This window comes from Stegostoma tigrinum, chromosome 2 (assembly GCF_030684315.1).
Source record: "Stegostoma tigrinum isolate sSteTig4 chromosome 2, sSteTig4.hap1, whole genome shotgun sequence".
NCBI classification, from domain to species: Eukaryota; Metazoa; Chordata; class Chondrichthyes; order Orectolobiformes; family Stegostomatidae; genus Stegostoma; species Stegostoma tigrinum.
In genome coordinates, this window is record NC_081355.1 from 34,078,682 (window position 1) to 34,095,628 (window position 16,947).

At 40.1% G+C, this 16,947-nt stretch overlaps 1 protein-coding gene across 1 annotated transcript; it reads right to left on the reverse strand.

The window, feature by feature from the left end:
* Positions 1–511: 511 nt before the first annotated feature.
* Positions 512–11,764, reverse strand: rbm24a (RNA binding motif protein 24a). Its single transcript, XM_048523950.1, has 4 exons — positions 11,313–11,764; positions 11,028–11,151; positions 10,712–10,766; positions 512–2,603 (listed from the first exon to the last, which is right to left on the reverse strand). The coding sequence occupies exons 1-4, from the start codon at positions 11,478–11,480 to the stop codon at positions 2,264–2,266; spliced, it is 687 nt and encodes a 228-aa protein (XP_048379907.1). The 5' UTR covers positions 11,481–11,764; the 3' UTR covers positions 512–2,263.
* Between the last annotated feature and the right edge of the window lie 5,183 nt (positions 11,765–16,947).

The window sequence follows — 16,947 nt, forward strand, 5'->3', positions numbered from 1 at the left end:
TAGTTTGCTGAATACTAACATCAACCAATGTGCACATAAAATATGAAAATGGCATTGAGGTAGGTGATCAGTTGCGATTGCTAATGACAGAGGGCTCGAGTGACTGAAAAAGCTACTCCCGCTCAGGTGTTATTAAATTTGAACATTTAAAACAGACTAGAGACTTATTGCACTGCAACCATTTAGTGCCTGTTTTGAGCCTTTGGCCAAAGAAACCCTTAAAACATCTTTGGGGAAATTGCAGATTTCAGTTGATAGTGTAAAATAGGGTACCTGAATTGAAACCAATTTATATCTAGCTTTTCTTTAAGTTTCCATTGAGTGGTCATCTGATGGTGGTTCAAATCGATACCAACTAATTTAGTCCACCATCCAAAAATCAAAGTTATCACTCCAGTTTTCTTATGTTATGAACTGGTTTTGACTTTAAAAACCTATCCACAGCTTACTGATAAATGGAACAAGTGGAATAAAAAAATACCAGGAAAACAAATACCATGACATCCAGCTTTTTGTTTTTTTTATTTTGAATGTATTTAGAAGAGATGAATGTTAAAGCAGTTTGCACATTTATAGAAACATGATAGCAACAGTACTTTTACATTAAAAGTGAAATTTTGTAGAATGCTAGCTACCATTACTTGATTAATTAAACTTGTCCAGCAACATGAAAGAGGTTTTCAAAATGCTTGGTGGTCTTTCCCTTGTAAGAAAATCTTTTTCCCCCCCATTAAGTATAAAATGAATCTACATTTAGAATATTCACCTGTTTGAAGTATATATAATAAAAACATGTAAAGATTGCAAGCAATGGAGATTTAGAAACAGGTGACAGCGCAGCAGTTACAGCTTTCTACCAGGCAGAATAACTGTTCTAACTATTTTAACATAATCTAAAATGTTTGACATTTCTAAAAGCCTAAAGACAGAGGTCCTTCTATGTACAGCTTGTAACATTATGAAAAAAGTAAATATTAATTTATTTTCCTAAAACTTACAAGTGTCAAGGTAACAATACCACTGAATAGTGCGTCAAATTTTAAATAAAAACTGGAGTCAACATTTTGAAGATCGATATGTTCTAACATTATAAACTAATACCTACTTAATAATTTATTGCAATGAGCTGAATACATATACAGTTTCGCACTTATGTCCCCTTTAGTGTGCATACTGTAAAAACATTTACAATAAATAATTTTAAAATAGTATTACAATACAGTATTTTTAAGGCACAGTTTCAACCAATGACTAATAAAATTCACTTTTTTTAAAAAACTTTTTGCTTTCAATCAATGACCATGGACAGATGCAGAGAGGAGAGAGGGAGAGAGATAGTTATTGTTAGGGACTGATCGGATTTCAGATTGAAAGTGCTGACAGCAGCAGTTAAAGTTTCCTGAAAGTGAAACAGGATGGTTGGGGGAGGGAGGGGAGGGCGCGCAGGGGAAAGTGGATTAAAATGTGACAAGTCATCAAACACGCACAAGTGATGTGTATTTCCAGAAATGTCTACCTTATTAATTGTCTGCACAGCTGGTCTGTCCATTAAATCCAGATCACTTGCTCAGAGTTCTATTCATGCATAGAAGGGAAGAATATATTTTTAAAAATAAATAATGTTGGTGCCTGGTCCATCATGCCACATGGTCATGTGCTTTGATTGTTCGATGCCCAAGAGAGACTTCAAATATCTCAAATACTTTGCATAGGTCAGAGTTTAAAAAAGTATGACATTCAGTGCTTTTAAATTGAAATGGTAGTCGTCATTACTATAATGTTGACTTTCAGTGTCTCACTGACTCCGAAAAGAACATCTCATTTATTATTTAAATTATTGCATATCACACATTATTGCATACAGCTCCTGCAGTTCTTACATGCAGAAAGAAATGCAGCATTTTCCCTGATGAAGAAATCATTTGAACAGTTATACTACATTATGTCCCATTGTTAATACATGAATGTTGCAGGCTGGTTGAGGCTTTGGACTTGCATTTTAATATATTTCTTGATTGTAAACAAAAAAGCATACTCTGCTATCCCGTCTTCTTGTGCTATGACATTATAGAGCACAATTGTTTGTAGTAAATCAAAGCTGCAAAAATATTTTTCCCCTCACAATCAGAAAGTAGTATACCTTTGTCTCCCACCCCACATCCATTTATGTCCTGTAGTTGTAACTAGTTGAGGAGTGCTGGAATATATAGTTGCTCTCCTGATTCTAAACATATTGTGTACTTATGTTTAAAAAGTTCCACTGTTATTGCAGGCGGTCAGTCTGCAGCTGCTGTGGCTGGTACTGGCTGAAGGCTGCAGCAGCAGTTGCCCCAGGGGCTGCATTGGGCATAGGCTGCTGCACTGCGTAGCTGTACCCGGCGGCAGTGACATAACCAGCAGCAGCTGCTGCTGCTGCAGCAGGGGATGCAGCAAATGGATACTGCTCGTAGGCAGCAGCAGCAGCGGCCGTGGCTGCAGAATATTGTGCATATGCAGTTCCTGTGTAGTCAATGTAAGGGGTTGCGGCAGCTGCAGGTTGCACATGGGGAATGACGACTCCAGGTTGCATAAAGGCTTGGGGGTAGACATAATGAGTGGGGATCCTGTGAAGCAAGCAAGAATAACATAGCAGTAAAGAAACAGCCACCACAACTCTAGGCTTGATCGGTCCACAAATTTTAACATTCTAGTTGTTATTGCGCATATAGGGTTGCCACAATACGGGAAGTCTTAGTTAGTCCACTATAACACCACTGGGTGCCCAATGGCCTTTATATGTGCAATAAATTTTAAAAGATATTGGCCAACTAGGTACAGCATGACGTGTGACTTGAATTAGTGAGATAAACTGCTTGTGCATTAAATAACAGATAATCGAAAAAGTCTGACAACTTGCAATTTTACATTTATAACTAAATAAAGCAGTTAATCATAAGCAATACAAATCTAGCACAGTTAAAATCAAGATACAATACATAGAAAATTGCAAACAATCTGTCAGGTCTCATTGGGCTTCAAGTTTTTAGTCTTACTTTCTGAAAATTCAAAACTTTAATTTTTGGACAGTATTTCACAGTGACATTTTGCAGGGTGGTCTATTGATATTTTGGCCTGTAGTAATTGTAAACATATCATGGCAACCCTATATGTTGCTATGCAGTCTCGGCACTCATTAATATCATATCACAGATCCACAACCCCATCACCTAATTAACGTAAAACACAGGCAAAAAGAAAAAAATTAAAAGTACCAAACGAAGGTCACATGGTGATAAGCAAATGGTCACACAGCAAGATCACTCTAGACATGAAATCTAGTATGGCTCTGCTTCACCACTCAGTCTCCAACAGAGATCTCACAGGCATTAAAATCACAGCACTGAAGTCCAGTACATGTGCATTACATTCTAAGAAAGGTCACAGAAAGAAGTCCTTTAGCAAAGTGAAAGCATAAACCTGGACCCCAGCGTCTGGCTTGCAATGTTCTGCCTCAACATGCAAAAGAAAAAAAGACACTAAAAGACAGATTGCATGAAAGGAAAACATGTTACAGCGAGATAGGATAAAGCTGACTGGAGAGACTGAATAAAATTATATATTTTAGTAAGATAAAATGGAGTATATAAAATATTAAAATATTTTGAATTGTTCTATAGTTTACAGGATTTCACTCTTAAAATCAGTGCCCAGTCAATCTGTGTTCCTCTACACAGTGACTATGCAAATTTTGGCAGGTGTCATATTAGTTCAGTGGTAACCATCTCATCTCTTTCTCAGCTTCTAGCTACTAAGCATTAAGAACTGCAGACTTGACCACCAAGCAGTTAGAAGACTGCTAGAAAGCCATCTTATACTAGGTGATATGTTGTACCCCTAGTGACAATGAAATGTATTTCTTTTTGTCATAATGTCTTGAAGTTATGTAGGAGGTGATGAAACAAACTGTCTGCTTTAACTTGAAGGACATTCCAATCTTCTTGCTAAATGTGAACATGCCAAGAGATCACTAGGCTGGTGAGTCCAATTCCACTTAGCTGTTATTGTCAGAAGCACAATGGCATTTGACTTAATTTCCTAGAACTTCTTACTTCAAAATTAAGTCACTCCATATGCCATTTACAAAAAGCCAAGGGAAAAAGAAAAAAGAAATACTGTAAAAAGTTGGCTACAGGATAAACAAAGTGAATATCCAAAACTTTGAGTAAAATTGCTGTGGAACTTTAAATGCATAAATTATCGATTGAAAGTTTTATTATGCCATTTCCAACTTTGAAATAACATGACTATAACAAGAGCATTGAAAACTATAACCAAAAATTCAATTTTGTTTAATTCTGTAATAGTAATTCCTGATATCAATGCCCTGAAATACTACAACCTCAATCCAGTTTTGCAAAAATTTCCCCTGAATTTTAATTGATCTTTGTTTATAATTGCGAACAAGATCAATTGAGGAATGGTAGTACGAGAAGTTCTAAATAGTTCACTCAATAGTGTTAGGAGCAAAGACTGATAAACGGTGTCCAACATCTAGTCACACATTTGAACCTTTCACTTAATGTGAAGTGTACACAAATATGCACACAGAATATCACCTTGTTAAAATATGGTTTATAATCTGTTCAATGTAAAGAAAACACAGCTTGAATAATAAAACTGAGTTTAAAAGGTATGCAGAGTGTAGGTCAATAAAATAGTCTTCTCAACACCTGTATGTATCAGACAGAAACAAAAACGTTTTTCAAAATTCACTGCCACCTTTTACCATTAACTGATCAAAAAAGAGACAGGAAATTAATTTGGGACTGAAAATTGTCTCAAGTTGTGTCAATGGTGTACGCAACATGGACAGATTGAGTGTGAATATTTACTTCTCTTCAGATAGTACGCCTAATCTACTAGTTATTGAATGACAACATCAGTGTTCAAACTAGGGGTGTAGCACTGCATCACTGCCTAGTAATACCAAGGAGTGGAAAATTGACAGAGACAAATTCAACCATAGCAGTTGGGCAGTTTAAATTTCTTGATTAGATATAATATGAAACAAGAAAACAAGCATTAGTAATGGTTACTGTGAAACTCAACAATCCATCTGGTCCTCTAATAAGGAAGGAAATATGCTACTCCTGTCTGGCCTGGTATATGAAGTTGACAGAAATGACTCTTCACAGCCTTCTGAAATTGCCTAGTAAGCCACTCAGTTGCTCCAAGAAAAACAAGCACATCACCTTCTCAATGGCAATAAGGGATGGGCAGCAAATGCTGGCCCTGCCAGCAATGTCAACATCTCATTAATTCATATTAAAATATGAAGACTGGGAATCAAACTTTGTTCTTTTATATTGTTGGTGTTAGAGAAACAAATCTGTCATCTGTATATAATATCCTTGTGTTACAAAGATGATCATCATATTTTTAGGACTGATAGGGCTCTTGTGGTACCTGCTCCTTCCCTACATCTGGGCCAGAAGGCTCAAGTCTCATCTGCTCCAGACGTGTCATTGGCTGGTTAAAATATCTAATATGTAGCTTCTCCATATTTGAATATTCATGTTGTAAGTGGCACAGTGGTAATGACCTTGCTTCTGGGCCGGAAAGCAGAGGTTCAAGTCCCACTGCTCACAGGTGCATCATAACACATCTGAACAATTGAATCAAAATAGGAACAGCTTGATTTTTAGGCCTGTCCATGCCCAGATGACAAAAAAGATGGGTGTTAAAAATAGATGGCTCCATTCTGTCCAGGGAGCTTTTTTCTGGAGGTTTGATTAGAGCGCTTAAATATTAGGCAACAGTTAGCCAGCCACCACTGGGATTTGGCTGATTTAAGGTTGATAATTGTATTAAAAAAGGAGGCCAACTAGCATTTTCCCCTACGGCCTCAGTCTGTTGACAGAGGGGACAGACTAGCTGTTTGACAGCCCTCCTCCTCTGCCCCCAGTGATGGGCTTTTTTTAAAAAAATAAAAAGACCAAATTTTAAATTTAATATCTTGGGAGAGAAAGTGCCTCCATTTTAAAGCACTCTGACTTGCCTGCCAATGACATTCTCTTACTGCTTGACGGCCAGCCCACTGTCCTTAGTTGGAACAAATAGGTAACAAATAAGTTATTAATTTCTTTGTACTTGTTCTGAGCTAGGATGACCATACCATCATTTGTAGGGTTTCTAAAAGACAGAAGACACCTGCTTAATGCACGATATTACAGACATCAACATAATTGATCCTAAGGAGCTCTCCCCATTAAGTCCTTCATTCCCAACCAGACAGACATTTCACTTGGCCACAAAGATGAATAGTGGATATGCACTAGTGGAAAAATACAAAACAAAAAACTGGTGCTAATAAGTTTACAAATTAGAATCTATCCTCAATTTCAATACTTCAATATTAAAAATTTCCTCTATTTGACACAATGATAGAGACCACTGAAGACCTTTCACTCAAGGTACATTAATGTTGTCATTTTATAAAACCACATTTAAAAAGTACACATGGTAGAAGAGAAAACCTAGCATCATCTGTAGGCTTGAGCTTGTCAAAAAAGTCTACTGCCCATAAAACATGTCTGCAGCCATTCATTCACCATCACTTTCCAGTGCTGTCACACTGATTTTAAAAGCCTCGTCTCTGCACCTCTTAGGTCTCAAACCGCATAGCTCTGTAACCAAGATCTCTGCTGAGAAGTTCTGGTAAGTTGTGTATCCCCAATTTACAGAGCTGAGTACAAGCTTGAAGCAATCTGTCCTAAACACTTCCTCAGACTCAGCCTCATCATCTTTCCTCACTTTCCTGTGAAGTGCCTTGGCAGGTTGAATGTTTAACAAAAATGCTGCCATATACAATATACTGAACTGAAACAAGAACTTATTTTGTATATTGCTAAATTCCCAATCTCAGCAGCAATAACAGAACTGAACTATTTCATCTGAAGTTGTTGGTTTTGGAATTTCTGGACCTTGAGATCAGCTGTTTGGTATTTTCCCTTCAAGAAGAAATTACACCTAACAATGTAATAGGAACACCTGCAAGAAGCTCAAAATTGAATTCAGTACTTTGAGTGTTTAGTATTTACAGCATGGGAAGTGGGCATTTGGCCCAAATAGTCTATGAATGTTATATAGCTGCATAGTGGTTTAAAAGAAATCCACATTCTAACTACTTTCTTGACAGAGGCACTCCTCCTGCATTCACAATTGGATTTAAGTATCTTACTTATGACCCCTCATCTCCTTCTCTCCTGCAAGGAGAGACATCTTTTCTTGACAGTGAAAACAATCTTAGATACCGTTAACAAGCTGCCCCTTTGTCTGAGAAAGATGTTCCAGCCAGTCAAGCTTTTCTAAAGAGCACAACTTTTCAGTTCTGGTATAATTCAGTTCTGAGAAAGGGTCACTAGACCTGAAATATTGATAGATTTTTCTTCACAGATGCTGCCAGACTTTTTCCAGCAACCTGTTTTTGTTCCTAGTATAATTCGTTTGTTTTTGCATATTCTTCAGTATGTAACTCTCCTTTAACAATACAGTAGCTAAAACTCTTCATAGTACTCTAAAGTGTAGTCTAGCCATTTTAGTTCTTCTCCAATCGTACTGTAACATGACTAAACTGTTCACAGTACTCCAAAAAAGGTCTAACCAATATTCTGTACCATTCTATCCATCTAGAAAGGAACTCCAGTGCTTTGTTAGTTTTTATACCTCTTCCCCCACCCCCCCCACCACGTCTTCTCCACATTACAGTATTTGCAATTGCTTGAAGGAAAGATTCATGAAAGCAACTGCCCAGCTAAATTCTCAACTGGCTATTATGGCAAAACATTTTATCAGATAGCATGCAGTAAAATTGTAAAACAAATATCAGTGAGTGCTTTGAAGCAGATTAGGAAGCACATTTCTATGAAGTGTGAAGAAAATTCTACTATTTAGGTCCCTGTCCAATTAAATTTGACTTGTAAGCTTTGTTATTGTGACTTGTATGTACAAAAAGGTCCTAGAATCCAGAAGTTAAATACTTAAAGTTAATAACATCAACATTTCAAAGTTTGAGAGAAATATGTAAGTGTACAGCTTGAAATTATGCCACATCTACAACCTAATGGAAGGTTAAGACATTGATTAGAACAGGTTAATTCTGTGGCTACACAAAAGTAAGAGCACAGAAACAGGCCATTCAACCTAACCACTGTTTATGTTCCACTCAAACCTCCTTCCGCTCTGTTTCCTCACACCCTGTTAATTTATGCTCATATTACTTTCTCCCTCACATACATATCCAGCTGCACCTGCATGTTCAGCCTTTCTGGATACTTAAACTTCTGATCAAATGTTGAAAATAAAGTTTACAAGAATGACTTTTTCCACATACTTCTATATCCTACACACAAACTACAGTTGAATAGAAATTTTGAAAATGACTGTTACTGTGTTCGGAGATAGCATACAAAATATCTTCTTCAGAATCTCTTAAACCTATTTGTGGGTACATGTGTTTATGGGAGGAGATGGAGAGGGGGTGGGGGGGGTGGAGAAAGCACTGGGCTTGGCTTTTGGTTAAAATCCTCAAAACTGAACAGGTGCTGGAATGTGAAACTCGAGCTCACAAGGGTCATTCTCTGTTAAACTCATGGGAACTCTTAGCACACTCCCCAGCCCGTGCCATTTCACACTGGATGAGTGACAAGACAGGCTGCAGTATGACTCCCTACTCTATTTTTAATCTTCTGCTAAAGGGATCTATTAAAACAGAGGAAATATCTGTATAAGGCACAATAAGCAACTTTCCCTGTGCAATCCATAAGAATACGGATCTAAAATAGTGGCTGATTTGTAATCTACTTTCCTGCCTCAATATACTGAAAGTGAAAATGATCCCTTTGGATTTGTTTCCTTCAAATGAAGAAAGTAATCATAATCAGATGGAATAATGGGTTACTTTCAAACTATGCTAGATAATTCTTTATCAAGTGCTTTAGTAAAGTAATTCTTGCAAACAAGATTGACATGAAAAGAAAAAGTTGACACAAATGTTAACCTAGGTCAGCAGTTATAAAATTTGGATGAGGTCTTCAGTACCTAGTACAATGAAGTAATGATGTTGCTTTTCAGAACTCAGAATGACTTGGTCTTTTCCACCTACATATTCCATGACTCATCCATTACTTATGAAGTTTATTGTTGTGGGTCATCATTTATTCATAGGAGAAAGCAGATTAGCAGACTGAAATTGTGTGAACACCTATGCTACGCATTTGGCACCCTTTTGCTATGGGGATTGTTGTTGCTTTTTTGTAACATTTCTAAACAATATAGAATCAATGATTGATTATGCATCAACACAAATTAAGAGGGAGAAGTATGTAGGGTTACAGGAAAGGGTAGGGGGTGGGATGCTCTTTACAGGGTCAGTGTGGACTCAATGGGTCAAGTGGCCTGCTTCCATACTGTAGGAATTCTATGAAAACTAACAGTGTGGTTCCTCCCCATATCTTGCCTTTTGTTTTATAAGTGTAAAGTTAAAGCCAATGTACAGGCAGAATTGAAGCAAAAATCACAATAGACTTTAAGATTCTGGACGACCATTTAGAAAGTGAACTAAATCTCCAGCACAAAGCTCAGAAAGTGGCTAAATTTACTGATGCTTAGATAATCTCTTCCACTCAGATACAGTACCCAGCTTATAATTAGATGGTCACAAAATACAAGAAATGTCTTTAAGGAAATGTAGTCTTCCAAAGTCACATTGAATTATGATGTTCTGGATAATTAAGGACTGTACCCATAAGTTTGCAGAAGATGCACTTGTGTTAACAAAATTTAAAAACAACCAAACCAAAATAAATAAACATCGCAACATGCAGGCGATGGGTTGATTTGGTAATCAAAAAATAAAATCACACAGAATTTAGCACTCACTACAACCCAGAAACTGAATTGTTAAACTGAAAATCAGGCTACAGCAACAAAGCAAAATAAATGGGACCCTTGCTCCCAGATGGCAAAACAAATTAACACTCTTGAACAAAGAAAATTCCAGAAAGGTCCTCACTAGCTCTCTTCATTACAAAGCACGCAGTTTGCTTGTTTAGCTCTAAACACCACTTCATTAAAAAGTAAAAGCACACGCAGCTCTATTACACTCTAAGAAACAACATACATGCAACAGTTAATCACCATTTTAGCTTGTTTGTGTGTTTGAGTCTACTGGTTACAGTTTAAGATCTGCTCATTCGGTAACTATTCCACCTCATATCATCAAATGCTTCTCATCATGTTATCTTAACTGTAAACGACCCCTGTCAGATCAGAAAGAAATACATAGAATTGAGTCAAGCCAAAAAAGGGGGCACAAAGTCGATTTGTTAAAATAAGTAAATAATACCATTACACGGCACCAAAAAGTATTTATTCGAGAGGTGCGTTGGATGAACAGAATCGCTTTCGGAACTTGACTCAGATTGCACAGCTTAATGGGAGATATATTTATTCTCAAAAAATTGTTAGTCTTTGACAAATGGGTGTTAAACAATAGTCGCCCTTTTATCGATACATAAATAGACAGAATCGCTTTCAGGCTCCGGCTGCTTTACAGAATAATGTTGAGGTGCAGTTCGGTGAGGTCGGAAGACGTTAACAGTAGAAACATCTGCCTTTAAGTAAAGCGAAGCGGGTTATGAAGTGCGGTAGGACACCGAAGGTACTTACTTACCCATAGGGCCTGGGGACGAAAGCGGGGTGAATCTGCTGCACTCCGAAAGCGAAACCTGTCGGAGACAATCCAGAGACTGTTACAAAAGTAAAACCTGATAGGCAGGCACCGTCCCCCACTACAGGTCAAACGTTTCCGTCAGCCACTGAAAATACATCGCAGCGTCCAGATTCACACCATAACTCTTTCGTCTAAAGAGTTCTTTCTTGAAGTTCCTATTGAATAGATTTTGACTGTTTCTAATTGTGGGGAAGGCGGCGGGTGTAGTGTGATGTTGGGGGTTATGTTGTACTCTGACTCAGGCTCCTGCACTCACCCGGCTGCATGATGCGAGGTTTAGCCCCGAGGTAAGCCAGGTTGACATTGGCTTTCCTGCCATCGATGATAGGGTTGGGATCTTTGCATGCCCTCTCCGCCGCCGCCCGGTCAGCCATGGTCACCTGGACACAAGAAAAATACAGGAAAAGAGGGCGAAGAAAAGCCGGGACACATCCCGGCATCAGTAAAACAGCCATCGGACTTCACAATAGTGATCAGTAACTCATTCATGTTTAACGTCGCTGGCTCACTCCCGAGCTCTTCGCCATCCCTCGGTACTTACAAAGCCGTAGCCGCGGGATTTGCCGGTTTGCCGGTCGGTGATCACCACCGCCTCCTCGATATCGCCGAACACCTCGAAGTACTTGCGGAGAGACGCGTCCGTGGTGTGATAGGGCAGCCCGCCGACGAAGATCTTGGTGAAGGTGGTGTCCTTCTGGGTGGTGTGCATCTTGCCCCCGGGGCTCAGGCTGCAGCAGCTCCCTCACTCCGTCCGACTGATCAGCCAACACTTGCCCAAAAATTAAAACACAACCCGGTTGTTGCACGGTTCCCTGTCTGACTAGCCCTGTCCCCTAATATATTAACACAGCAACAAGTTAACCGTTCCGGCTGTTCCTCTGAGGTAGATTAGGCAGAACAAAATACTGACTGCAGCAACCTCGCTTGCACGCCAACCACATTCGCAATCCGCTTCTTTCCAGCACTGCCCGCTGTCCGGGCTCTTTAAATGCCGCTGTGGGCCCGCCGGCTGCCGACGGCGCCCCGCCCCTCACGTGACCACGCCCACTTGTCGCCCCGCCTCTAGCTGCTCCACACGTGCACACTAGGCTCCGCCCACAACAATCTTTCCCTTTTGGTCGGCATTGCCCACTCTGACCCCGCCTCCTTTCCGACTCCACCCTCAGCCCCGCCCCTCGACACTTTCCCGCCAATGGTCTGCATCTTCCGCCTGCTGGAATCAAGACCACACCCGCAATAGCCAATCCGTTCGTATTGGTCATCAATCCCTTTCCCCTCTCTCCAACTGCAGTCGTTCATTTCGTGTAGCCTAAGGGTTACGAAAAGGCTTCACAGTCTGGTGCATTAGTTGCAGAAGGATCTGGGTTTTCCTCGGGTGGAGCAGCCGTGAGACAGGCACTTAAAGCACATGCCAAATGTGAACGAACGATATTAACCCGGACCGCTTTAACTAGGGTAACAGGGCGATAGGACAGCAGGAAAACATCTCTTGTTCCTATCACAAAGGAGCTGGACTGAATTTCAAATGTGAGAACTGAAAGGCGAATTCACACTTCAAATACATTAAGCAACGGTCAAGGTGCACTTTCATTGTGTGTTATTTGACCGAGTTTGACAAAGTATATTACAGAGGGAGGCAGAATATATGGCGAGTAAGGGATGGCATCCTTCCCTTTATTCATTCAAGATATTCCTGATTTAAAGTATAGTAGCTGAGGAATAAAAAAACCTCATGAATAATTTGATCAAGGGGAATGGAAGTGATCAAAACAGACTCTTATAGGTGTGAGGCTGGAAAAGCACAGCAAGTCAGACAGCATCCATGGAGCAGGAAAGTCAACATTTCAGGCTGAAACCCTTTGTCAAGACTGGGAAGCCAAGAAATAAATTGGGGGGGGGGGGTTGCAGGCTGGGGGAATGGTAGGAAAGATGGTGAACAGCCTCTGGCTTCCAGCATCTGCAGTCCTTATTGTCTCCATGCCCCTGAAAACCAACACTGCAAAGTCTCTTTTAAGGATACACAGCATGAGGAAGATTTTCTTCACCCTCCGAAGATAGCTCAGTGCGTCATTCTCCCATTAAAAACCCTCAGTTGTCTCCGCTGCCCTCAAGCTCTTCACCATCTCTTCTACTCTTCCCCCAGCCCCCAACCCCTCCCTCTATTTAGTTCTGGGTTCCCTTTCCCATCCCCAGTCCTGATGAAGGGTTTTGGTCTGAAACATTGACTTTCCTACTCCTCTGATGCTGTCTGACCTCCTGATCAAGTCAGGCATATGATTCCCCATGGCTTTATAGGAATAGCCACTTAACTGTGGAGAGAGGGGCTAGAATTGTAAGGTAATGTTGATAAGTTTAGTTATGGTTTATGATGCAAATTATAATCCACCACCTGGTGTACACAATTAGCTTCAGATGGGGATATGTTAGGACTTTGATATAGCCTCACTTGAACATGGATATGGTACCAAATAGTCCTAAACACATGTTGAAGCTGCCATAATGAACAGTTAATGCTTTCAGAAAGGGAACTGAAAAAAAAAACTGAAGATGAAAAGAAAACTGGCCCACTTGTGCAAACTAGCAGGGATCTAGGAGTGTGGTAATTTCAATTTGATTAATGTTTCGATCTTGTGTAAACAGTTGCATTGTCATAAAAGAAGAAATAAGGCAATACAGTGATTATGTTGTTGCTACACTAACAGTGGAACTGCCGCAACACAATAGCTGAAAGAGCAGGTAGTTAATATCAAGTGGACCCGTTACTTTCACTAAATTAATTTGCTCTGATCAGCCGGACATCTAACATGTGAAAGCCCATTCATTTCCTTTGCTTAAGAACTCCAAAACAAGCAAGAAAGAAATTTGCACCTGCCTATAATGGTTCCATTAAGCAACCGACACTTTCTCCATGTAGGAACATATCCTACTGACCCAAGTCTCTCCAGTTGAGCTGCAAGTTGGCAGAACCAAGGGTTAGGGATTCCCAGAATAAAACTTGGGTACTGCTGAAGTTTAACTCGCTGAAAATAAACATGCAACATTCTGAAGCTCGGATTATTCCAAGTATTGAGACATTGACTTGCAGGCTCAAAGAATGTCAATCCATTTATAAACAAGATTGGCTGGTTAAATCATCATAAGCACCCAAGTGTACTGACAGCAATAAACTTTGGATTAGTGAGTTTAACATATATGTCTTTTTTGTTACTGAACTCCACTACATGGCACCTTGGGGCAAAGTGAGTCCACTGCTATTAAACCTTTTAAACACACAATTTTCAGTCTTAAAGCTTTATTTATCATATTATTGCCAAATTTGACAGAATAATATTAAACAACATAGTGAAACAAATCAGAATACAACATGGCTTCTGAGTAATCAAGGATACTCCACTTTACAGATCTACTCCAAAACTTTAGATACTCCACTTCAATCTTGTTCCCTTCGTAAAGACCTGTGTCCAACACACTACAGTTTAAGAGTTGGTATCATTATACAGTAGGTATAGATATTCAATCGCCAGATCAAAACCAAAATAATTTCCCTGATAAAAGACTTTATGTAACATTGTATGAAACATTATATGAAAGTGGTATCATAAAAATGGCCACTGCAAATCAATATCATGTGGCAACTTACCATGTTACAATTTATATGGTATAAGTAGTTGATTGAAATAATCAAAAATGCACTTTCATTTAATTATACAAATATCATGAAAATTATTACATTTGTGAGTATATTCACTGTGTAAACAATACTGCAGAGGTATTTATACCTCAAGCTCCAAAACCGCAATAATTTTATTCACGTAAAGCAGCCCTGTGATAGGAGTTATTCCACCAATGTAGCACCATGTCTCCGTGGACAAAGGAGTAACTTAACATACCATTACAATAGTTTTTTCTGGACCAGTCAAGGCAACACCCATATTACCAATTGACCCCTACAGAATTAAGGAGTTCACATGCAACTAGCAATAACCTGCACCCACTGTATGGTAAAGTAGAGGATACTCAGTTCAACAGGTCCCATTCCACATAGCTACTATAAAATGTGGGATAAAGTCTATGAGTGATACACAATAAAAACAGGCAGGATTGTCTCATCTGAGGCTAAATGGCATGATCAGCCTAAAACGCCAGACTGACCGCTCAATGGAGACAGGGCAAGTTTCTCCCACACAATTGTGTTCACCTCAGCTCAGTACATGTACAAACATGTAAAAAAATACTAGATTTAAGGTCAGGAAGTTCTAAAGCCCTTGGGGACCTTCCTTGGGGATTAACATTTAGAATGCAGACAGCAGCTCATTCTCTCCAATCCAAGGGCATAAAACAACTGCTGCTCATCACCCTCATTCACTCCTGCAGAGTTCAGAAACCATGCAAAAAGTAGAGGTTCTCCTGAAAGTTATTTAGGAGAGAAGGAAGTTCTTTTCCTTAATCACAGCAGCAAAAGACCATTTCAACTGATGAGGCAACTTTGACAGAGGAGGCTGAAGAGATCAGTACCCACAGATGGCTCACTGAAACCTGGCTCCAGCACTACAGGAGGATGAATGATCTGTGGCACTTGCTCAGGTTATGTACCACTGACTAATCAATGGTTTATGCTCTTATGAATGTGAGTAAGCACTGTAAGCTCAAGATTTTGAGGTACTGACAATATAGTGTATTACCTCTCATACATCTATCAGAGTTTACACTTAACACATTAAAGGACCTAAAAAAAACTTAGCAGCTCACATACTACCATGTCACTGACCTTTCATCAAAACTAGGAAAGCATACAAATTTGACAGCTTTACACCAAAGACTTGCATGCTCAAGGGTACAACCACAAAAGATGACCTTTTGAGTTGAGGCATACTGATGTCAGCCAGTAACCGCCTCACCGAGGGAGGCTTGTTGGCCAGTCAGGCTTCATTCCCCAGTGCTAAGTGTTTCTAGCAATGACAAGCTGCTAAGCATTTTAGCTCCTTTAATGTGTTAAGTGTGAAATCTGGCAGATGTGCGAGAGGTAGAAGCACTGCATTTGACTGAGAATTTTCATGATCTGATCAACATTGAGAGGTTTCACACTTCATACCATAAGTATTTGAGCAAAGAAACTCCTTGGTTGTGAAGTAGCCACGTAACAGATGTTTAGAACCCTTCTAGTGCAGAAAGAGGACATTTGGCCCATATAATCTGCACCTATCCTCTGAAGTGTATCCCATCCAGAACCACCCTATCCCCCCATTTCCTATGACTATTCCACCTATCTTACACTTCCCTGGACAAAACTGGCCAATTTAACACAGCCAATCCATCTGACCTGCACATCTCTGGACCATGGAAAAAAAAACTAAAGCACTCAGCGGAAACCCATGCAGACATGGGAAGAAAATGCAAACTCCATACAGAAGTCACCCAAAGCTGGAACCAGATTCGGGTCCCTGGCACTGTCAGGTAACAATGCTAACCATTGTGCCTACAAGGTGTAGAGCTGGATGAACACAGCATCAGAGGAGCAGGAAGGCTGATGTTTCGGGCCTACACCCTTCTTCAGAAATGAGGATGGGGAAGGGAGTTCTGAAATAAATAGGGAGACAGGGGGAGGTGGATAGAAGATGGATAGTGGAGAAGATAGGTGGAGAGGAGACAGACAGGTCAAAGAGGCGGGGATGGAGCCAGTAAAGGTAAGACAGTGTGTGAGGGAGAGAGAGAGAATGTGTCTGTGTGGCAGAGACAGTGTGAGTATGTGTGTGCGTGTGTGTACATGAGTGTCTGCGCACATATGTATGTGTGTGTGAGACAGTGTTTAATGTGGTGGGGTCACCTGTAGTGCGACATGAACCCAAGATCCCAGTTGAGGCTGTCCTCATGGATCCTGAATATGGCTATCAGCCTCTGCTTGGTGACTCGGCAACGTTGTGTATCCTGAAGTCTGCCAAAGATTTGAGGCCAAATGTCCTTAACCACTAAAGTGTTCTCCCACTGGGAGGGAACACTCCTGTCTGGCAATTGTTGCACAGTGTCCATTCATCCATTGTTGTAGTATCTGCATGGTTTTACCGAGGTACCATGCCTCGGGACATCCTTGCCTGCAGTTTATGCGATAGTTAGCATTGGCCAAGTCACATGACTATCGGCCGTGCACGTGGTGGGTAGTGTTCCCATGTGTGATGGTA

Bases quoted from the DNA above. Each gene is read 5' to 3' on its own strand.
- rbm24a (XM_048523950.1), bottom strand. From the start codon at position 11,480: ATGCACACCACCCAGAAGGACACCACCTTCACCAAGATCTTCGTCGGC. The intron at 10,767-11,027 runs GTGAGTGCAGGA...TGTCTCCGACAG, and splicing joins ACCTCGCATCATGCAGCCGG to GTTTCGCTTTCGGAGTGCAG. The intron at 2,604-10,711 runs GTAAGTAAGTAC...CTTGCTTCACAG, and splicing joins TTCGTCCCCAGGCCCTATGG to GATCCCCACTCATTATGTCT.